The sequence below is a fragment of the Engystomops pustulosus genome, chromosome 7 (genome assembly GCF_040894005.1).
Source record: "Engystomops pustulosus chromosome 7, aEngPut4.maternal, whole genome shotgun sequence".
NCBI lineage: Eukaryota > Metazoa > Chordata > Amphibia > Anura > Leptodactylidae > Engystomops > Engystomops pustulosus.
The window spans coordinates 5,228,099-5,252,648 of record NC_092417.1 but is presented as its reverse complement, the minus strand read 5'-3'; the positions used below and the strand labels follow the sequence as shown (position 1 = coordinate 5,252,648).

Sequence of the window (24,550 nt, the reverse complement as noted above, 5' to 3'; positions counted from 1 at the left end):
ACAAAAGGCACACCGCCCAAGAGCTATTACAGGGCATCACGGCGCAGACTGATCTGTGGCTGGCACCGCTGAACCTCAAGCCGGGAATGGTTGTGTGTGACAACGGCCGTAACCTGGTGGCGGCTCTGCAACTCGGCAGACTGACACATGTGCCATGCCTGGCCCATGTGTTAAATCTGATAGTGCAGCGTTTCCTCAAGACATACCCCAATCTGTCTGATTTGCTCACGAAGGTGCGCCGCATCTGTGCGCATTTCAGGAAGTCCAGCCCAGATGCTGCCACTCTCAGGGCAGCGCAGCGCCGCCTCCAACTGCCCGCTCACCGACTGTTGTGCGACGTGCCCACGAGGTGGAATTCAACACTGACCATGTTATCCAGAGTTTACCAGCAGCGCAGAGCGATTGTAGACTGCCAGATGTCAACTTCCACCAGAACTGGTAGTCAGGTCAGTCAGCTTCCTCAAGTCTACAATGAGGAGTGGACGTGGATGTCTGATATCTGTCAGGTGCTGAGTAACTTTGAGGAGTCAACACAGATGGTCAGTGGCGATGCCGCCATCATCAGCCTCACCATCCCGCTGCTTGGCCTGTTGAAAAACTCTCTGGTCAGCATGAAGTCGGAAGCTTTGCGCTCGTCACAAGAGACGGGGGAAGAATATTCCCTTGTTGATAGCCAAAGCACCCTGAGGTCTGTTTCTCAGCGCATATCGGAGGAGGTGGAGGTGGAGGAGGATGAGGAGGAAGAGGAGGAGAATGTTGGCGAGACACAAGAGGGGACCATTGTTGAGTCCTTCACTGTTCAGCGTGTATGGGCAGAAGAAGAGGAGTTGGAGGAGTTGGAGGAGGAGGAAATGGACAGTCAGGCCAGTGAGGGGAGTGAATTCTTACGCGTTGGTACTCTGGCGCATATGGCAGATTTCATGCTAGGCTGCCTATCCCGTGACCCTCGCGTTCAAAGAATTTATTCCAGCACCGATTACTGGGTGTTCACTCTCCTGGACCCACGGTACAAGCAAAATCTTGCCACTCTCATCCCTGCAGAGGAAAGGAGTGTGAGAATGCATGAATACCAGCAGGCCCTGGTGCACAAGCTGAAACAGTATTTCCCTTCTGACAGCGCTAGCGGCAGAGTGCGTAGTTCTGCGGGACAAGTAGCGAGGGAGAGTAGGCGAGCAGGCAGCTTGTCCAGCACTGGCAAGGGTACGCTTTACAAGGCTTTTGCCAGCTTTATGTCACCCCAGCAAGACACTGTCACCTGTCCCCAGTCTCGGCAGAGTAGGGCTGATCTTTACAGAAAGATGGTGAGGGAGTACGTAGCTGACCATACCATCGTCCTAAATGATCACACAGCTCCCTACAACTACTGGGTTTCAAAGCTGGACATGTGGCACGAACTGGCGCTGTACGCCTTGGAGGTTCTTGCCTGCCCTGCCGCTAGCGTCTTGTCCGAGCGGGTTTTCAGTGCAGCTGGTGGCATCATCACCGATAAGCGTACACGCCTGTCGACTGACAGCGCTGACAGGCTGACGCTTATTAAAATGAATAAAGGCTGGATTTCTCAGAATTTCCAATCTCCACCAGGTGAAGGAAGCTCAACCTGAATAATTGATCCACTCCTCCTCCTCCTCCTCATTTTCCTCCTTCTCCTCCTCTTTGTACAGTAAAGCAGAGGAAAATGGCTATTTTTTGACAGGGCCCACTGGCTCTTGCTATACTTCATGCATTTAATTTTTCTGGAGGGCCACCTACCCGGTCCTCTGTTTGAAACAATTTTTGTGAGTGCCACATACAGGCACTCAATCTATTCCATTTTTCTGGAGGGCCACCTACCCGGTCCTCTGGTTTGAACAATTTTTGGGACTGCCACATACAGGCACTCAATCTATTCCATTTTACTGGAGGGCCACCTACCTGCTCCTCTGGTTTGAAGAATTTTTGGGACTGCCACATACAGGCACTCAATCTATTCCATTTTACTGGAGGGCCACCTACCTGCTCCTCTGGTTTGAAACATTTTTGGGACTGCCACATACAGGCACTCAATCTATCCCATTTTACTGGAGGGCCACCTACCTGCTCCTCTGGTTTGAAACATTTTTGGGACTGCCACATACAGGCACTCAATCTATTCCATTTTACTGCAGGGCCACCTACCTGCTCCTCTGGTTTGAACAATTTTTGGGACTGCCACATACAGGCACTCAATCTATTCCATTTTACTGGAGGGCCACCTACCTGCTCCTCTGGTTTGAACAATTTTTGGGACTGCCACATACAGGCACTCAATCTATCCCATTTTACTGGAGGGCCACCTACCTGCTCCTCTGGTTTGAAAAATGTTTGGGACTGCCACATACAGGCACTATCCAAATTAAATTGTCTCCATAGCAGCCTCCACACGTTGTCTCCATTGCTACCTCCAAAAGTCGTCCATATAGCTGCCTCCATACATCGTCCCTTTATCAAACGAGGTGTGTCAGGCAGAAATTTGGGTTGTTTTCATGGATTCCACATCAAAGTTGTTAACTTTGTCGCCACCCTGCTGTGTAATCCACAAAATATACTTGCAAACTTTTACCATTTAGGGATATTATTTCAGCGCTTCTTGCGCATCTGTTTACATTCCCCTCACCCGCCATATCCTAAACTTATAAGAACGCTACTACACTTGATCTTATACAAAAGTGCTGTTTGGGGAGTAGCCTAGAGACAGGGGCTTGGATTTGCGAAAGCTCGCCTGGCAGCGGAGCGCCAGCTCCATGCGCATCATGCGCTTCTTGCGCATCTGTTTACATTCCCCTCACCCGGCATATCCTAAACTTATAAGAACGCTACTACACTTGATCTTATACAAAAGTGCTGTTTGGGGAGTAGCCTAGAGACAGGGGCTTGGATTGGCGAAAGCTCGCCTTGCAGCGGAGCGCCAGCTCCATGCGCATCATGCGCTTCTTGCGTATCTGTTTACATTCCCCTCACCCGGCATATCCTAAACTTATAAGAACGCTACTACACTTGATCTTATACAAAAGTGCTGTTTGGGGAGTAGCCTAGAGACAGGGGCTTGGATTGGCGAAAGCTCGCCTGGCAGCGGAGCGCCAGCTCCATGCCAAGATCCAACTAACATAGTTTTAACTGCAGCACCTTTAATCTACTACTAGTTCACTGCCTCCATACATGGTCCCCTTATCAAACGAGCTGTGTCAGGCAGAATTTTGGGTTGTTTTCATGGCTTCCATGTTAACTTTGTCGCCACCCTGCTGTGTAATCCACAAAATATACTGGCAAACTTTTATCATGTACCGATATTATTTGAGCACTTCTTGCTCACCTCCTTTGGTTCCTCTCTGCCACCCATTGGTTTGAAGCCTGAGTCCATTTAGGGTATGTCGCCATGACACTCTCTAGCCTGCTGCCGCTGCCTCTGCATGCCGTCCCCTATAGTGTCAGGGTCAATTATTGCATGTTTTAGATGCTATCTAGCTTCATTCTGTCACTCTGTCATGGCCATGCTGTTGCCCATAATTTTGGCATAATGGTGCGTTTAAGCAGCCTCAGAGGCATCCATGCATGCTGCCCCTGCTGTTTCCTGTCCATTTCCGTGGTGTTTCCATCCTTTTCTGAGGTTCCCAGGTGTTTGGCCAAGCTTCCCTGTGCAGAGCCTTGGTCCCCTTGAAAAATGCTCGAGTCTCCCATTGACTTCAATGGGGTTCGTTATTCGAGACGAGCACTCGAGCATCGGGAAAAGTTCGTCTCGAATAACGAGTACCCGAGCATTTTAGTGTTCGCTCATCTCTATTTATAATGTTTTCATGCGTTTACAAAAATGAAAACCTCATGTACAAAATTTTTTTTTTATTTTGCCGTCTTCTTGCGCTAATAACTTTTCCATACTTCGTTGTATGGAGTTGAGGGTGGTGTCATCTTTTGAGACTTTTGATGATGTTTTCAATGATATTATTTTTAGGACTGTTCGACCTTCTGATCACTTTTTATAGAATTAAAAAAAAAATTTTAAATGGCAAAAAAGTACCACTTTTGACTTTGGACGTGATTTTCCGTTACGGGGTTAAAACGCAGTGAAAAAACTTTATTATATTTTGATAGATCGGGCATTTTCAGACGCGGCGATACCTAATGTGTTTATGATTTTTACTGTTTATTTATATTTATATCAGTTCTAGGGAAAGGGGGGTGAATAGAATTTTTAGGTTTTTTTATTATCATTTTTTTTTACTTTTTTTTTATTTTTATTTTTACTATTTTTCAGACTCCCCAGGGTACTTTAACCCTAGGTTGTCTGATCGATCCTACCATATACTGCCATACTATAGTATGGCAGTATATGGGTTAACCCGAAGTAGCTTCGGGTCTTCGTGAGACCCGAGACTACCATGGCGATGGATCGCCGCTCCCCGATGACGTCACGGGGAGCGACGATCCTCGGAAAGATGGGCGCCGCCATGTGTTTGAAGCTGCCGGTGGAGATCAGCAAGAAAGAACCCGCGATCGGTGCCGGCACCGATCGCGGGTGTTACCGGTAAGCCTTTGCTGCAATATGCAGCAGAGACTTACCGGCTATGGAGAGGGCTAGCCCCGCGAGGCCTCTCCATGCATCGGAACGCGAACGCCGCCATGAATACCCTGCCCTACAATGGTGTTGTATACCAATACGCCTCCAGAGGGCACATGTCTCTTGTCAGCAAGGGGCAAGGGAAACCTCCTAATATCTTATGGGAGTGTCCAGTTATTCAGCCTTTCTAACACATCTCACTGGGGGGTCTCTGCACATTTATCTGCTTCATAGATCACCTGCATTACTGTGTATTAAATACGGTCTATGTGTCTCAACATATGTGACAGAGATGCATCCATTGTTATACTGTTTGTATTCCTTTGTTGTAAAATCAAATAAAGACGGATGAAACAAAAATACAGTTACTGCGCAGACCCCGCTATTCTCTCTGCAGTACAAGAACCAATGGGAAAACCATATCTAACCTTCCCCTCAATGTAGCAAATGCATGAAACCTATTAAAAATGGGTCAGGAAAATTACTTAAAGTAATAACCTGAAATATAAAAATAATAAATGATTAAAAAAATAAAATATTATAGACTGAAAAAGTGTGCAATCCGGTAGACTCTGATATCCTTGAAGCCGCTCATTCCGAAGAAAGACTCCATAGCACTTACCGAGGGCCCAGATATAAATAAATGATTCTGTACTTTATGCAGCAGCTCCAGGAAGTCTGCATATTTGGATGGGAACTCTTGCACCACTAAGTTGAGCACATGTGCATGAGAAGGGATGTGCCTCAACCTGGCTAGGCCCAAGGATGCTATAGAGTATACATTGTTGCACACCACCTTGCCAGGCTTGAGGGTCGCCTAGACACAGTTTCACCATGGTCTTCTGCCATTTCCTCATGTCCTTGCTGAAACTAGTGGTGAAGGCGCTGCACTGATTGGATGTTGAAGCAGGAAAGGGAAGAGGAAAGTGGAGGAGGAGGCAACTGGAAGAAAAGAGCAATGTCCAACAATTGTGGCTGATGGTAGAATGTGAGCATTCCCTGCCTTGGGACCAGCTGCCACTACATTATCCCAGGGTGCAGTTACGGAGAAGAAACATCCTTGCCTGCCGTTACTGGTCCATGTGTCAGTTGTGAGACAGTTGTGAGACAGTACATATCCTGTCTTCTGCATTCTGCTTTATTGTAGACACTTTGTGTTATGGCTTCTGTTTCCCCCTGTCTCTGGGCATGAGCAGTAGAGGGCAGCAACATGGCTACAGACTGACCGATTCATCTTGGCCCATTTATCTTGTTCTGCCAGATACCCAGGCTTCCCGAGTACCACCTCTTAGTCCATAGTATCACTGCCTTACACCAATGTGGGGTCCAGAACCTCATCATTACCCCTTGGTTCTTCTCCCACTGAGCCCTCACCGCTGCTTTTGTTCTCTGTCTGCACAACGCAGAAAGCCACAGCTTTGGCAGGTCTCCTCTATTGGTCCACCATACACAGCCTAATCCTCCAATAAAAGTTATTTCATAACTTGAAAAAACACTATGTCTGCTACTTGGGCAGGTGGAGGGGCCACATAATCCCAGGTAAGAGAGTCATTGTACAGAATTTGTGAGGACTCCATGACTGGTGGCTGTGATGGCTTTGCATCTTTAAAAGGGGTGATGTGGAGGACTCTGCATGTCCAACTGAGAATGAAACTGAAGATGGTCCAAAGGAAGTTGAGGCACTACCATGTAACTGACCAATGCCAAAACTTTGTGTGCCCTATTGGAGATTACCAGTACATGCTGCAAACCCTGGTGCCTAGTTGCACCAGAGGAACTTGGAGTAGGCAGGGTATGAGCACGTCTTTTCGCAGCAGCCGCTCCATGCACTATGTCCCTTACTTCCTTCTTGTATATACAGACACTACTACTTAAGGATACCCATCTTACAGACTAATCCTTGCTTACTGACCGACCTCTCTGCCCCCTGTGACCTCTGGTGACCTCTCTGTAGGCTTTACATTAGTCCCCGGCTGTAGTAATCAGCTGAAAGGTGTCTGTAATGAAGCTTTGTTGATAATCTTGATCCCAATAGAGCAAAAAAATTGAAAATCCAATTGTCACTGGGACAACAAAAATTTTTTGTCTGGAACTACAATTATAAAATATACAGTTCAGACTTACATACAAATGTAACTTTGTATACTGTATGTATGTACAGCAATTATTAACTCATAGAATTTTTGTCTTGTGCTACTCAGAGTTCCTCTATAGTTGTCCTTGGATCAGCACTTTAAGCAAACATTCTTAGGCTTTACTAAATACTAGGAGAAGCTTGTTGAAATGAACCAGCAAGTCCACAGGGATGAATTCTCATTAAAACTTGTTCTTTATTTCTTCCTCATAAAACCAGTAACAGACAGGTTGGTAACATCAGAGAGTAGTAGATCCACACATCTTACACGTTTCGAATCCTTGTGACTCTTAATCATAGACACTGATACAAAAGCATTTAAGAGTATATAAACACCCAAAAGTGGGAGGAGGAGGGAAAAAAACCCATCATTTCCACTTTTACTATTATAACCCTATTCAGATACAAAACATATAAAAAACATTAGAATACTAAAATCAAATCATTTCTGACATTCATGCCATGTGGTACAACACTGTTCAATACTAATATCCAGAAACCTTCCCTATTCAAAAGACATCGGGGCAGATTTACTTACCCGGTCCATTCGCAATCCAGCGGCGCGTTCTCTGCGCTGGATTCGGTTCTGGCTGGGATTCATGAAAGTAGTTCCTCCGCTGTCCACCAGGTGGCGCTGCTGCGCTGAAAAGCATCGGAACGCACTGGGGTTCACCGAGCCAGGCTGAGTGAAGGTAAGTGCAAGCTCCGCAACAGATTTTTTGTTTTAAATGCGGTGGTTTTTCCGAATCCGTCGGGTTTTCTTGACCGCCGTTTTCCCCCGGGAGAGAGCAATGGCGGCGCCCAGCAGAAGAAAGAAGCCTGAAGTATATAAGTGAGTATATAAGTTTATTTTTTTTTTAATGCTGGGGGCAAGCTGCATACTACTGGGGGCAAGCTGTATACCACTGGGGGCAGTGCTGTATACTACTGGGGGCAGTGCTGTATACTACTGGGGGCAGTGCTGTATACTACTGGGGGCAGTGCTGTATACTACTGGGGGCAGTGCTGTATACTACGGGGGGCAGTGCTGTATACTGCTGGGGGCAGGCTGTATACCACTGGAGGCAGTGCTGTATACTACTGGAGGCAGTGCTGTATACCACTGGAGGCAGGCTGTATACCACTGGAGGCAGGCTGTATACCACTGGGGGGAGGCTGTATACCACTGGGGGGAGGCTGTATACCACTGGGGGGAGGCTGTATACCACTGGGGGCAAGCTGTGTACCACTGGGGGCGAGCTGTATACCACTGGAGGCAGGCTGTATACCACTGAGGGCAAACTGTATACCACGGGGGGCAGGCATCCAGACATTCCCCAAGTCTCTCATTAAGAGAGCCGATGCCAGCCACTATTGGGCGCATCAGAGGAGGAAATTTATTTTTGTGCGTTTTGGGCAACGAATGAAAAATGGGGATGACTGGATGTCTGACTATAAGGTACTTATATTGCCTAGTGTCTAGAAAGTTTAAAGACACTCCATCCTGTAACAAGTGTTCCAATTCACGTTTGAACACATCAGTAGGGTTACATCTCACGGATTCATATGTGCAATCAGAAGTGAGTAAATGTACAAAGAAAAGTCAGTTTCAGTTCATCGGATCATGACAGTTCAGATGCATACTCTGACAATACATCTACCTCCACTCCAGTGTTGACACCTGTTCAGACACAGAAGCAAGGCAAAAATTAGACCCAAAAATTTAAAAAATGCTACCGGCGGGAAGGACAAGAACACCACAAGGGATTATCCTCTACGCAATCAAGGCTCACAGAATCACAAGAAAGCCAACAAGTAAATGTTGGCTTTTTCCCCATTGCTATCCAACCTCTATGTTTCATGGTGGGAGGAAAGTTATGTATTCTGTTCAGACAATCCGTTTTCTAAGGACATAGCATGGTTTGGTCGCCATATGAATGACATACTGATTTTATGGCATCCGATAGTGAACGGATTTCTGATGTCATAGAATACTTCAATAATAATCCATTAAGTTTATTTTTTACGTACAAATGGTTGATTTTGTAAACCTAAAATTAACATTTACCAATGATTTTGTGTCCACCAGAATTCCTCATGGCACCTCCTGCCATCCAAATCAAACCATAAAGGGAGTACCTGTGGGAGAGATGCTCCGAGCCAAGAGGAATTCCTCTAATGTAGACCGTTGCCAACAAGAAAAAAACAATATTTCTGCTCAATTGAATGCCCGCAAATTTCCTAAGTGGACTTTAAATCCAGCAGAAAAAATAAGTGACGCCAGAGACCGTTCTGATTTATTACACACTAAACAAAGTAGAAAAAATAAAAAATGGAATAAGTGTCCTACTATAGTCACTACATTTAGTGTAGAATATAATAAAATTAGAAGTATCATCCAAAAATATCTCCCAATTCTAAACGAAGATGAAAAATTGAGACATATTCTTGCGTCACATTAGGCTCATTACTATCACCTCGTAGTACTAAACAATATCCAAGAAGGAATACGTGGCTAGACCTGGTGGGTTTTTTCAGATATTTTTTCGATGCACGGTATGCTATGATGCCACTGAAGTGTTACATCTACAATTGATGGTACTGTATTCCCTGTGAAGACTTTCATCAATTGTGACACATGCAATGTAGTTTATAAAATTGACTGTACAATTTGCAATTTATCTTATATCTATACAGCACGCAAATTAAAAAAACGCATTGCTATGTTTTGTATCTGAATAGGGTTATAATAGTAAAAGAGGAAATGATGGGTTTTTTCCCCTCCTCCTCCCACTTTTGTGTGTTTATGTAGCCTTAAATGCTTTTGTATCAGTGTCTATGATTAAGAGTCACAAGGATTCGAAATGTGTAAGATGTGTGGATCTACTACTCTCTGATGTTACCAACCTGTCTGTTACTGGTTTTATGAGGAAGAAATAAATAACAAGTTTTAATGAGAATTCATCCCTGTGGACTTGCTGGTTCATTTCAACAAGCTTCTTCTATTGTTTGTGTGCTGCCAGCACTTCAGCCTTTTGGGACTGTGCAATGCCAGGTGAGATGGATTGACTGAATAAGTTTCTTTTTTACTAAATATTTTTTAGGCTTCCACATGCTCACCTTAAATATGGGGGTGCTGATATTAGCAAAATAAACTTGCCAGGTTAAAATAGATACCAATTATGTAAGAAGTAAACTGCAAGTAGCAAGATGTCAACATACATTAATCGCAACATCAATTGGTCTACATAGTGAAGGTCTTTCTACCTAGACCATACTATTAGCCCATTCACAGTTGCAATAGGTGGCGAGATTTATACCAAATCATTCGGTTATTAGAATTGGTTTTGTCATCAATTGTCTCATGTTATTTACAATAGGTTAAATGCTAAAAATAAATCCTTCCTCCTTGTACTGTTTACTATCTTCTATATCTTCCGTTTCTGTGTATATTGTACACTATAATTTACCACACTCAGGGTTAATACTAATAATATTTATTAACACACTAGAAGTATACAATGATAATCACAAAACCCACAGAATCCAACCCACCACAATGCATATAAACACACACACACAATATAATAATCCTCACACCTAACTATCCCTATTATCACAGAGAACGAAGGGGGACAGGGAGATTGACAGGAAAGCAGGGGTATAGAGATAGGTTAATAGATGGATAGGTAAACAGGAAAACAGGGGTACAGAGATACAGAACAGGGGAGCCGGGGTACAGAGATGGAGAACATGGGAGCAGGGGTACAGAGATAGAGAACAGGGGAACCGGGGTACAGAGATGGAGAACCGGGGAGCTGGGGTACAGAGATGGAGAAAAGGGAAGCCGGGGTACAGAGATGGAGAACAGGGAAGCCGGGGTACAGAGATGGAGAACAGGGGAGCCGGAGTACAGAGATAGAGAACAGGGAAGCCGGGGTACAGAGATGGAGAACAGGGGAGCCGGGGTACTCAGCCAAATCCGGGAAGGTGCTATAGTGTCTTCTCTTTGGTGATCCTCTTAGCTGGTGTTGAGGGCAGATTCCTTCTCCTTTCCTAGTTGGTCTGTAGGGAAGATTTTTCTTCCCCTATCCTCCACTATCATCCCCTTATAAGTCTCTCCTCTGTCCCTTCCCCCAAGATGGTGGACAACAGATGGATAACCCTTCCTATCCTGTATTTCCAATACAGGATGTGTATTTAGTCACCCATCCAGCCCCCCCTCAGGTGGGAATAACAGAGATCCCGGATTTCCATCCTTGCATAGAGGTGTGAAGTGTCTCTAGACTGTCCCTGGAGAGTTTGAGTGACATTCCCATAATAAAAGGGGGTTGACATCCTGCTGTCCAAGGATACAGATATGTGAGATTGCCCTCACCACATCCTGAGTAAGAAAGCAGCTGTGTTCTTTCCCAGGGGAATGGAATATGACAGAGGGACATTATATATATATATATATATACACACACAAATACTTATGTACATGAATAGACACTTCCCTTTACAATAACATAACTAACTATTTATAAACATACCTATGTTACCTAAGCTATTTTAGATGCAGTGAATAGAATAAAATTAACATATAACGTGCCCTCTCATCTCTCCTTCTATACACATCTCTTATACTCACAGTAATATTTCCTCCTGTACACATCTTAAACAGTTGTGTCTGCTCCTGTACACATCTCTTATACTCACAGTAATGTTTCCACCAGTACATATCACTTATACTCACAGAAATGTCTCCTTCTGTACACATCTCTTATACTCACAGTAATGTCTCCTCCACTACACATCTCTTATACTCACTGTAATGTCTCCTCCTGTAAACATCTCTTATACTCACTGTATTGTCCCCTCCCGCACACATCTCTTATACTTACAGTAATGTCTCCTCCTGTACACATATCTTATACTCACAGAAATGTATCCTCCTGTAAACATCTCTTATACTCACTGTATTGTCCCCTCCCGCACACATCTCTTATACTTACAGTAATATTCTCTCATGTACACATCTCATATACACACAATAATGTCTCCTCCAGTACATATTTCTTGTACTCACAGTAAGGTCTCCTCCAGTATATATTTCACAGTAATGTCTCCTCCTGTTCACATCTCTTATACTCACAGAAATGTCTCCTCCTGTACACATCTTTTATACTCACAGTAATGTCTCCTCCTGTACACATCTCTTATACTCACAGTAATGTCTCCTGTACACATCTCTTATAGTCACAGCAATGTCTCCTCCTGTACACATCTCTTATACTCACAGTAATGTCTCCTCCACTACACATCTCTTATACTCACAGAAATTTCTCCTCCTGTACATATCTCTTATACTCACAGTAATGTGTCCTCCTCTACACATCTCTTATACTGAGAGTAATGTCTCCTCTTGTACACATCTCTTATACTCACAGTAATGTCTGCTCCTGTACACATCTCTTATACTCACAGTAATGTCTCCTCCTGTACACATCTCTTATACTCACAGTAATGTCTCCTCCTGTACACATTTTATTATACTCACAGTAATGTCTCCTCCTGTACACATCTCTTATACTCACAGTAATGTCTTCTCCTGTACACATCTCTTATACTGAGAGTAATGTCTCCTCTTGTACACATTTCTTATAATCACAGTAATGTCTGCTCCTGTACACATCTCTTATACTGAGAGTAATGTCTCCTCCTGTACACATCTCTTATACTCACAGTAATGTCTCCTCCTCCACACATCTCTTATACTCTCAGAAATGTCTCCTCCTGTACACATCTCTTATACTCACAGTAATATCTCCTGTACACATCTCTTATACTCACAGTAATGTCCCCTCCGGTACACATCTCTTGTACTCACAGTAATATCTCCTGTACACATCTCTTATACTCACAGTAATGTCCCCTCCGGTACACATCTCTTATACTCACAGTAATGTCTTCTCCTGTACACATCTCTTATACTCACAGTAATGTGTCCTCCTCTACACATCTCTTATACTTACAGTAATATCTCCTCATGTACACATCTCATATACACACAAAAATGTCTCTTCCAGTACATATTTCTTGTACTCACAGTAAGGTCTCCTCCAGTATATATCTCACAGTAATGTCTCCTCCTGTACACATCTGTTATACTCACAGAAAAGTCTCCTCCTGCACACATCTCTTATATTCACAGTAATGTCTTCTCCTGTTCACATCTCTTATACTCACAGTAATGTATTCTCCTGTACATTTCATATACTCACAGTAATGTCTCCTCATGTACACATCTCTTATACACACAGTAATGTCTTCTCCTCTAATCATTTCTTAGAATCCCAGTAATTTTGCCTCTTTTTAAAATATTTTATACTCACTGTAATTCCTCTATTTTGGAGGCTGGACTGGACAGAGCTTCCATTAAACCCATGAGGTGAGGACCAGACAGATGGTTATTGGTCAAGTCAAGTATCTTAAGATTGGAGTTATTCCTTATTACAGAGGCCAACTGGATGCAGGATGTGTTTGATAGTTCATTGCCTTCCAAACTGTAAGAACAATAGTATGAGATATGGATGACACGTCAGTAGACAAGAATAGTATATAGTATCTCAGAAGATGGGTCATATAATATGTCATACTAAATGAACTAGAGGAGGGTCTTAAAAGTTTTCAGGCTCCTGGCTTGCTCCCTACTGTATGTTATCAAGGGGAGGGATTCTGATATTAAATATGGGGAACATGGGAACAGATCTCATAACTTCTGCCTCCCAGAATGGCGAGAAGCTCTTCTATTAGTTTACCTGCCATGGCAGACAGCCTGGAGAGGCAAGTGTTTGACCACAAAACCATTTAAGGTTCCAAATGGCTGAAGATTCTGATGGAACACAGTGGGGCAGTGGAGGAAGATGGCAGTCATCAACAAGATAAACTTGCCGCACCTGTGAATTCACTAACAAGAGAACATGCATGGATAGAGGGAAAACTTACTTTATCAGGCAGCTAGTGGATGGTGGAACAAACAGGTTACGGGAAGTCAAATAGGCTTGTGTTACACAGGGATAGAGAATATGTTACAATAATAATTGTACACAACTCTGATTCAGAGAAAGTGGAGGAGCACCAGGTGAATCAATACAGAGGGAAATACAATCAATATATGACAGACAGGTGGAGTCAGACAGAGTCGGATCAAATCAATGATGGTGGCAAAGCACAGAATCAAATAACAATAGAATGGTCAAATAAATGTAGCAGAGGTCAGATGCACAGAATAGCAATTGATACAGGCAAGAAGTAATAGCACTGAAATACTCAGTATCCTACAATCAGAACTGGTCCCCAGCAGCTAACTGGTTTACAGGTACTAACTCACAGGTTCATACGATACCACTCAACTTTGCAGAGAAACACAGATACATCTCATCCATGGAAACTGACTCTGAATGGCAGCTGCCAATCAATGCTCTCAGCCAAACAGCCACAAGCACAGAAGCCTGAGACCTGATCCATTTCAGAACACCGCAGGAGTAATTTAGAGAGTCCTAACAGTGGCACAAAGTCACATGGATACCCATTGCATAAGTATCCTCAGGGATAAACATCATAGAGGCATTGGCAGCCATTGCTCTCATCAGTCCGGATTCTAACACCTAATTATGGCATGCGTCATTCTAGACTATCCCACAGCAGCCACCGCATGTGTCATTCCAGACCATCCCACTGCAGCCACCACACAATAGTAGCGCAAACACTGCATACACGTGCAACCAGTATGCCCATGTCTTTATGTGCAGTGTATTCCAGAATTCTGGCACAGAATGCTTAATAAATCTGGGCAAATATGTGATATTTTCCACTCTCTTGTGTCTACTGACATGTAATTATATGACAGTATCATTACAGGGTTAATATTCCTGGACTTGTTTAGGTGGAGGTAGACAAGGTAAGTACCTCCTGATAAACATATTCAAAATATAAATGAATGTATCTGATGTTGCAATATAAAACTACAGATGAGCAATATGATTTTTTCTTAGCTACACATATATACAATATATGTATACATTCATGATGAATAAGTAAGTAAAGAAAGATAAAATAAGATAAATTTTAAATTTACCGCACTTCCTGGAGTTTGAGTAACCCTACTGCAAGTCTTTCTAATCCCTCAGGGCCTATAGAGCATCTAGATATATCGAGTCCTTCTATATGTGAGCAGCACTCCATGATGAAAGATAACACGGTGCAGTCTAGAGCCGACAAGGAAACACCAGAAAGGTCAAATCTTCTATGTGATTGTAACAATTCCTGCACCAGAACCTTATTCCGGGTCTCAAACAGATAGTAGAATGTCCTCAGAAGACGTTGCTTGTTGTCCTCACTTTCTCCCAACCTCTGTTCTTCTGGAATGAAGTTCTTCAGCCAAGTGATGATGTCTCTGGAGGCCTGAGCTGCTTGTGTGTCCAGGTATCCGGTTAGTAGTGACCTGGTGGTGGCATCTGATAGACCACACAGGAAGCGGAGGAACATCTCACCTCGTCCATCAGGATAGGATTTGGCTTTCTCCAGTGATTTCTGTAACTTCTTAGGAGAATAATCGGCATAATGCACAAAGGCAGAGAAGAATTCCTGGACAGTGAGATGTAAGAAGGAATAGGACACAGGTTCCTCCGATTCCATCAGGAAACTTGATGAGAGATTTGACTTATTGTCCACATGGAAAGACTCCAGATCCCGACCATCAAATATAATCGTGTGATTCATGACCCCATGTTCTGCCATCCATCCCATGGACTGCAGGAGCTTCTGGGCGCCACTTTTCTCCGGGCTGTGATTGGACAGGATGTTGGCGACAAATATGGCAAAGAGCTGGGTCACGGTTCTGGGTAATAATGAGACCTGCTGGTCACTACTTGTGGTCTGGAAGCTCCTGGATAATACTGTACAGATGATCCAGCAGTAGGACGGGAGGTAACAGAACGTGTACAATGTGTCATTCTGCCTCACATAGGTAAAAGCCTTTTCTGCCAGTTCAGGGTCACGGAAGAAATTGTCAAAGTAAATCTTTCTTTCTTCTGTGAAGAATCCACTGATTTCTACCATTCGCTGGAAATCCCTACAATCCATTGATGCCAGTCTGGTCGGGCGACTGGTCATCAGAACAGAACAACCATTAAGAAGAGACTTTCCCACCAAACTGACCACAATGTGACCACAACGTTCCGGCTCTTTAGGGTCGGAGCACAAGTGGCGGGATGTGAAATCCATTGTCTGATTGCTTTCATCTAATCCATCAAATATAAAGAGAAGTTTCTCTGGATCTTGTAGGATGTTCCCGAGCTGCTGCCACAGATATGGGTAATGATGAAGGATCAGGGTCTCCAGACTGACCTTATCCCATCTGTTCAGTTCCCGGAATTTGAAGAAGAAGACAAAAGAGAATCTTTGATAGAGATCGCCCTTCACCCAGTCATAGACAATCTTCTGCATCAGCGTGGTCTTCCCTACCCCGGGCACTCCGCTCACCAGCACCATATGTGGTACCAGTCTGGACCGGTGGCACCAGCGGAACATCTTGTTGGGGGAAATACGTTGTAATTCATGATGTCTTTCCTTTATATATTCCTCATGTCTTGCCCCGGTCGCTATGAGCTCATTCTCAGAGCGTTCCCTAAAGTGATGAGTGGAGACAATGATGAGGGTCACATAACGTGTGCAGAAGGGAAAACTCTCCTCCTCCTGGTTACATCTCGGAGGTTTATTCTCTATCAGTTTCTCCGTTTTCTCATATAAATGTTTCTTGTGATGGTTCTGGATTTCTAAAAAAAAACCCAGAAAATAGATGTGAATGTAAGATGCTGAGACAAAATCAGGAGTCCTGGCAAATAATCTATTTATTAGTCATACTTCGAACAAATCACCTTTTGTTAAATCTATCAGAAATTTTAGTGTTTAGATTATTATTTTTTCAACCATCATGACAAAAGAGGTACTAGTAAGAGTTTTATCATCTGCCATCAGCTTTACTGATAGTAGACTGTCCCCAATTACCTGCTCGTCTTGTTTCCTATGGGACAGAATTATTTTTCTCATGTTCAGGAAGGGCTGGATTCTTCAAAAAAATAACTTTACAAAAATATCTATCTAAATGAGCTGGAGGTGCTCCTGCTACATCACACAAGTGTCTCTCGGCTGTGTGCTATCTTTCAATTTATGCACGTTCCGATTCTCTTAATGTGCTGGTCCCTCGTGCCCAGGTGACGTTACCAACAGTTTACAAGAGCGACAGGCGGGACCAGCCTACAAGGGGTGCACGGTCCCTCCTCCTTCTTCCCGCCATGCTTCTCTCTCTCCAGACATGAAGGCTGCCAGTGATGTCATCCAGTCAGCAAATTAAGAAAATAGGGGCGTGAATAAATTGAAAGATGGCACACTCTCAACCAAATAATAAAGAGAAATTTGGAGGACAGATTGAAAGCCTTTAAAACGGAGCCCACAAGAAAATGCAGAAAATGGGTTTTTTTTGTAAATTTTGCTGCACTTGGAATTCTTGTCCAGCTTTCCAGTACATTGCATGGAATATTATATGGCACCGCTAAAAAGTACAGTTTGTCCCACAGATAACAAGCCTCCTTAAACATAAAAATAAAAAATTGCTTTTGGAATAAGGGGAGTAAAAAACAAAAACTCATAAACAGAAAAGGGCTGAGTCCTGTAAGGGTAGAGAACATCTACCACCACATTTACTATTAGTACATCCTCAGTTATCTTTTTGTCTTGTCTCCTAGGGAATGGAATTGTTTTTTCTCGTGTTCAGGAAGGGCGTAATTGAGTACAGTCTACCAATAGTAAATTCGATGGTTGATGTCCTCTAACCCTTACAGGACTTTTTTTATTTATGAGTGTTTGTTTTTTAGTCCCCTTATTCCAAAAGCAATAACTTTTTTTATTTTTATGTTTACAGAGGTGTGTGAGAGCTTGTTATCTGTGGGAAAAATTTTACTTTTTAGTGGTGCCATATAATATCCCATGCTATGTACTGGAAAGCTGGACAAAAATTCCAAGTGCAGTGAAATTGACCAAAAAACACTTTCTTGTGAGTTTTGTTTTTATGGCTTTGATTCTGTGCTCTAGATGACATTTTCTCTTTATTCTTTGGGTCAATATTATCACAGAGGGACCACATTTATATGGTTTTGTTTAAGTTTTAGCAGATTTAAAAAAAAAAATGTAAATCTTTTGTACAAAAAAAAAAAAAACGTGCCATTTTCACAGTTTGGTGACGGACCTGTGTAGGGTGTTATTTTTTGCGGTATGTGCTGGCGTACCAATTTATATCAATTTGGGACCCATGTGACTGCTTGTCCATTTTTTATCCAAATAAAAAATGGTGGAAAAGTAGCGATTCGGATGTTTGGGCAATATGTATTACTGTATTGCAGTATATAGCAATTTTACTGATGATCTCTAATAGTCATGGCAACCGATCTCGACCCTCCAGTGATGTCATGGGGGGGGTGCCAATCGGCAATCCAAGATGCCGCCGCCCATCGGCAGTGTTATTATGTGCTGAGGTCGCCACCCAAGTAACAGTTACAGGTGGCTGTCAGCTGTATTATACGCAATAGAATAGATATGGGTAATAGAACGTCCTGGTTTGCCAAGGGCTTACAGTTACCAAGATTATATGCAGCGATGCATGCGGTGCAGTTTGAAATGGAATGTCTAACTTATGAATAATGCATGATCTAGAGACAATTTTCCTACTTTACATTGTAATTTATCTTCTGTTTTCACCTGGAAGCATCCACCTTCTATTCATTTGTTCTGATGCAATTCTTTCGCTAGGATGCGACAGGTGACTTAGCAACCACACCGCTCCAAAAATAATGCAAACAGTGCAGTGTCCTGTGTAGTGTGCAGGGGGCGCCACATTCATGAAATGTGTTGCTCGGTCCTCATGAATCGGGCCTCCACCCTGCACTGCTCCGGCATAAGGCACCATTTTTTCCTGGTGCACTTTCTTCATGCTGCACAATTGTGGCGCACGTCGGACAGGATTGTGGCGGACAGTCCGGCTAAGCTGCAGTCTTGTTGTACTAAGTCGTGACACAAAACTGGTGTAGACACTTTATAAATACATGTGTAAGCAGTTTGCACGTTCTTTCTAGTGCAAAGTCAGACAGAAAACTGGCGCAAACACTTCAATAGATGTGCGTGACTGTGTCGCAGAATGCGCATCTACCAGTTTTAGACTTTCCGGTCTGAGTGTTGCTGCACAATCTGTACTGGAGAGTCGCATATTACACGGTGCCAAAATGCTAAAGTAAGTAATTCTTTTATATTTTCAGTCTTCAATTAATAATATGAAAAAGGGCGGGCTCAAAGGTTCTTGAAAACCCACAGGTTGGGTAAAAATCTATTTGTATACTGGAAAGTAAGAGTTCTTCATGAAGCAGTCAGAAAACATGCAAAGTTTTCAAGGATGGGATAAGTTTTAGCTACATTGTATCCCTTATCCCATCCTGGAAAACTTTGCATATTTTCCCAGAATCCCCCTAGTGGAGCATCCATGGCTGCAAGACTCCACATGACTGCATGGTGGCCTTAATTGTCTCCGTAAGGAGAACTCTTACTTCCCGACCCCAGTCACAAGCCTCTCACCGAACCAGTTCCCTTCGCTGTACTGAGGAGGCCCAATCTAAAGTTGGGAGTCTGCTCCTTCTGGAATAGATATACTGGTTTGGTTTTAATCCCCCATCATGTCGTAAGGCCTCTTGTAGGTCATGCTTGATGTCCAGGGAGCTGCCTTACGAGGAGTTTAGCGTGGTTTTCCTTATCCCATTCTGGAAAACTTCATAGTTTTCCCTATATACTGGATCTAAATCAACTACTTTATTTAACCTTTTGTATCTGAGGAAGGGTCACTGAAGGCCCAAAACACATTTTACTTTTTTAAATGCCTCTAAATTTTATTAATTTCAATGATGTTAAACTGCACTCTTAAAGGGGTGTGCTGAAATAAGTCCTCAAATTTTAACCCCCTAGTAATGTTTACACAATAAAGATCATTTTTAACCCCTTACTTTACAATTTTACCCAGTTTTATTTCTGTTTTTGCTCCTATGACTATCTACCTAGCAATATGCTATATAATATTCTGGCCTGTAGGGGGCTCACTACTTCTGTGTGTGTACAGTAGAGATGTAGCCACTTGTCTATAGTGCAGCACTAGGAAAATGACCAACCTCAGTGTGTGAAGCCCCAAGAAGAAGTAACAGAACATGGTGCCAACTGGGCATAAAACCTGTGTATAACAAGTCTGCATCTCCTGATAGCGTGTGACCTCAGAGACAGGATGGTGTGTGACCTCAGAGACAGGATGGAGTGTGACCTCAGAGACAGGATGGCGTGTGACCTCAGAGACAGGATGGCGTGTGACATCAGAGACAGGATGGCGTGTGACCTCAGAGACAGGATGGCGTGTGACCTCAGAGACAGGATGGCGTGTGACCTCAGAGACAGGATGGCGTGTGACATCAGAGACAGGATGGCGTGTGACATCAGAGACAGGATGGCGTGTGACCTCAGAGACAGGATGGCGTGTGACCTCAGAGACAGGATGGCGTGGGACCTCAGAGACAGGATGGCGTGTGACCTCAGAGACAGGATGGCGTGTGACCTCAGAGACAGGATGGCGTGTGACATCAGAGACAGGATGGCGTGTGACATCAGAGACAGGATGGCGTGTGACATCAGAGACAGGATGCGTGTGACATCAGAGACAGGATGGCGTGTGACCTCAGAGACAGGATGGCGTGTGACCTCAGAGACAGGATGGCGTGTGACATCAGAGACAGGATGGTGTGTGACATCAGAGACAGGATGCGTGTGTGACATCAGAGACAGGATGCGTGTGTGACATCAGAGACAGGATGCGTGTGACATCAGAGACAGGATGGCGTGTGACCTCAAAGACAGGATGGCGTGTGACCTCAGAGACAGGATGGCGTGTGACCTCAGAGACAGGATGGCGTGTGACCTCAGAGACAGGATGGCGTGTGACCTCAGAGACAGGATGGCGTGTGACCTCAGAGACAGGATGGCGTGTGACATCAGAGACAGGATGGCGTGTGACATCAGAGACAGGATGGCGTGTGACCTCAGAGACAGGATGGCGTGTGACCTCAGAGACAGGATGGCGTGGGACCTCAGAGACAGGATGGCGTGTGACCTCAGAGACAGGATGGCGTGTGACCTCAGAGACAGGATGGCGTGTGACCTCAGAGACAGGATGGCGTGTGACATCAGAGACAGGATGCGTGTGACATCAGAGACAGGATGGCGTGTGACCTCAGAGACAGGATGGCGTGTGACCTCAGAGACAGGATGGCGTGTGACCTCAGAGACAGGATGGCGTGTGACCTCAGAGACAGGATGGCGTGTGACATCAGAGACAGGATGGCGTGTGACCTCAGAGACAGGATGGCGTGTGACCTCAGAGACAGGATGGCGTGTGACATCAGAGACAGGATGGCGTGTGACATCAGAGACAGGATGGCGTGTGACCTCAGAGACAGGATGGCGTGTGACCTCAGAGACAGGATGGCGTGTGACCTCAGAGACAGGATGGCGTGTGACCTCAGAGACAGGATGGCGTGTGACATCAGAGACAGGATGGTGTGTGACATCAGAGACAGGATGGCGTGTGACCTCAGAGACAGGATGGCGTGTGACCTCAGAGACAGGATGGCGTGTGACCTCAGAGACAGGATGGCGTGTGACCTCAGAGACAGGATGGCGTGTGACATCAGAGACAGGATGGCGTGTGACATCAGAGACAGGATGGCGTGTGACCTCAGAGACAGGATGGTGTGTGACCTCAGAGACAGGATGGTGTGTGACCTCAGAGACAGGATGGTGTGTGACCTCAGAGACAGGATGGCGTGTGACATCAGAGACAGGATGGTGTGTGACATCAGAGACAGGATGGTGTGTGACATCAGAGACAGGATGGCGGGTGACATCAGAGACAGGATGGCAGGTGACCTCAGAGACAGGATGGAGTGTGACATCAGAGACAGGATGGTGTGTGACCTCAGAGACAGGATGGCGTGTGACATCAGAGACAGGATGGCGTGTGACCTCAGAGACAGTATGGCGTGTGACCTCAGAGACAGGATGGTGTGTGACCTCAGAGACAGGATGGAGTGTGACATCAGAGACAGGATGGTGTGTGACCTCAGAGACAGGATGGCGTGTGACCTCAGAGACAGGATGGCGGGTGACCTCAGAGACAGGATGGCGTGTGACCTCAGAGACAGGATGGTGTGTGACCTCAGAGACAGGATGGAGTGTGACCTCAGAGACAGGATGGCGTGTGACCTCAGAGACAGGATGGCGTGTGACCTCAGAGACAGGATGGCGGGTGACCTCAGAGACAGGATGGCGTGTGACATCAGAGACAGGATGGCGTGTGACCTCAGAGACAGGATGGCGGGTGACATCAGAGACAGGATGGTGTGTGACCATCCTGTGTAGGTTTGTTCTTAAGTTAAATTTGTATGTAAGTCGGAACTGTATATTTTATCATTGTAATCCCAGCCAGAACTTTTTTTTTTTTTAATTTTAAAAATGTTGGTTTGTCATAAGAACCAGGACTAACACTAAAGCTTCATTACAGACACCTGTGATAACTGTTACAGCTGTTTATTACAGCCTAGGACGAAAGTACAATAAATTACCAATATCCAGAGGTCCGTTTGTAACTAGGGGTCGTATGTAAGTTGAGTGTTCTTGAGTAGGGGACCGTCTGTACTATTTCTGAAGGAAATTGATACTGAACAGTTCATTGTCTCAAACTGGCAATGTATCCAGGCAATGTTTGACAAATTCCAGGGAAACATTCGTATCGGAATTAAATCAATGGTTAAAGGAAACCTACCATTTGAAATGGCAGGTTTAAGAAGAAAACACCGAGCACCAGCTCAGGGTGAGATCAGGGTGAGCTGGTGCCGGAGCTTATTTTTGTTAGTGTTTTAAACCGCTGTATCGCGCTTACCATGCGCGCGACCGTGCGCGCGGCTACATAGGAAGTGAAGGAGAGACGCGCGCATGGTAAAGTATAAAGTTTAAAAAGTGTTTTAAACCGCGATGAGCAGTTTAAAACACGTACAAAAATAAGCTTTGGCACCAGCTCACCCTGATCTCACCCTGAGCTGGTGCTCTGTGTTTTCTTCTTAAACCTGCCACTTCAAGTGGTAGGTTTCCTTTAAGGAACTCCAAATGGAATTGTGTCAGTCGGCAGCTCGCACCAGCCAAGTAGAGAATGTAACTATGGCTATTGTTACAACATGTAACTCCCTGATTGAGGGCAATAAAGGGCTCCTAGATAAGGTAAACCAACAAGCGGCAAAACTAACGGATCTGGAGGATAGATCAAGACGCAATAACTTGCGCTTAAGAGGAATCCCGGAATCAGTGTCAGATGGGGACTTGCTGCATTTTTTATGGGATTATTTTTCAGTTCTTTTACCGGAATCATCAGAGATGGATCTGATGATTGATAGAGCACATAGGCTCAGGAAACCGAACGGTCTACACTCCCAAGAGATGTGCTAGTGCATATACATTATTTTCACGTAAAGAAAGCATTGATTAAAGCTATAAAAACAAAAAAAAAACAGAAGAGAAAAAAATCAAGGAATTGGTAATACTGCAAGATCTGTCTGTAGCCACTTTATCTATGAGAAGAGACCTGAAATAATACCCGGATATTCTACGTGATAAAAACGTGCGATACAAATGGGGTTTCCCAGATAATTTTTGAAAAAGATAATAAAATAATAAATTGCCACTCGAAAGAAAAAATGGGGAAAATGTTACATCAATGGAGCTGGTGCCCCCAACCGAAGAAGACGGCGGATCTACGGCCCCCAGAAAAACTGACGTCTCCAGCGTCAAGGAATTAATCATCGCCCTCTCTCCCTCGTATAGTCGTGTAGAAAATGGTGGAAAGGAAAGTTAAAGAGGTGTTACTGGATGGGATAAGCGTAGGTCAGGGAGGAAAGGATTAATGTTGAAGTGATAAAATATTAGCCCAGACTCTCACCGCAGGCTGCCAGTGAAATAACTAGGGCCAAGCCTTACTAATCCCGATGTATGCACTCTGTGGTAATGCATTTACTATTAATAAAAGACCCCTTACCGACATGTGACATAATACTACGTCACATGCCGGGTGCGGGTGCATGGAGAGGGCTCACGGGCTGAGCCCTCTCCATAGCCGGTAAGTCTTTGCTGCATATTGCTAGCACCGATCGCGCTGCACATTGTAATGTATGAGGAGTAAAATCCCCATATACTGCCCCATATACTGTAGTATGGCAGTATATGATAGGATCGATCAGACAACCTAGGGTTAAAGTACCCTGGGGAGACTGAAAAATAGTAAAAATAAAAACAAAAAAAAAGTTTACAAAAAAAAAATTATAATAAAAAAACCTAAAAGCTGAAATCACCCCCTTTCCCTAGAACTGATATAAATATAAATAAACAGTAAAAATCATAAACCCATCAGGTATCGCCGCGTCCGAAAATGCCCAATCTATCAAAATATGATAACGTTTTATCACTGCGTTTAACCCCATAACGGAAAATCGCGTCCAAAGTTGAAAATGGCACTTTTTTGCCATTTAAAAAAAAAAATTTAAATTTTATAAAAAGTGATCAAAAGGTCGTAAAGTCCTAAAAATGATAACATTGTAAACGTCAAGTTAAGGTTCGCATGAAAGGGCTCCCTAAAGGCATGAGTACAATATTGATTACAAATGTGTGTATTTACAGACTTTTTTCCCTCTTTCTCT

General features: G+C 44.1%; 1 protein-coding gene across 1 annotated transcript in view; it reads right to left on the bottom strand.

Moving 5' to 3' along the window:
• LOC140068888 (NACHT, LRR and PYD domains-containing protein 3-like) overlaps positions 1–24,550 on the bottom strand; it is a 119,775-nt gene that overhangs the window by 53,111 nt on the left and 42,114 nt on the right. The window contains exons 5-6 of the mRNA XM_072114249.1: positions 14,806–16,504; positions 13,061–13,231 (exon numbers count right to left, since the gene is read on the bottom strand). Coding sequence (XP_071970350.1) covers positions 13,061–13,231; positions 14,806–16,504 — 1,870 coding nt within the window. The remainder of the gene's footprint in view (positions 1–13,060; positions 13,232–14,805; positions 16,505–24,550) is intronic.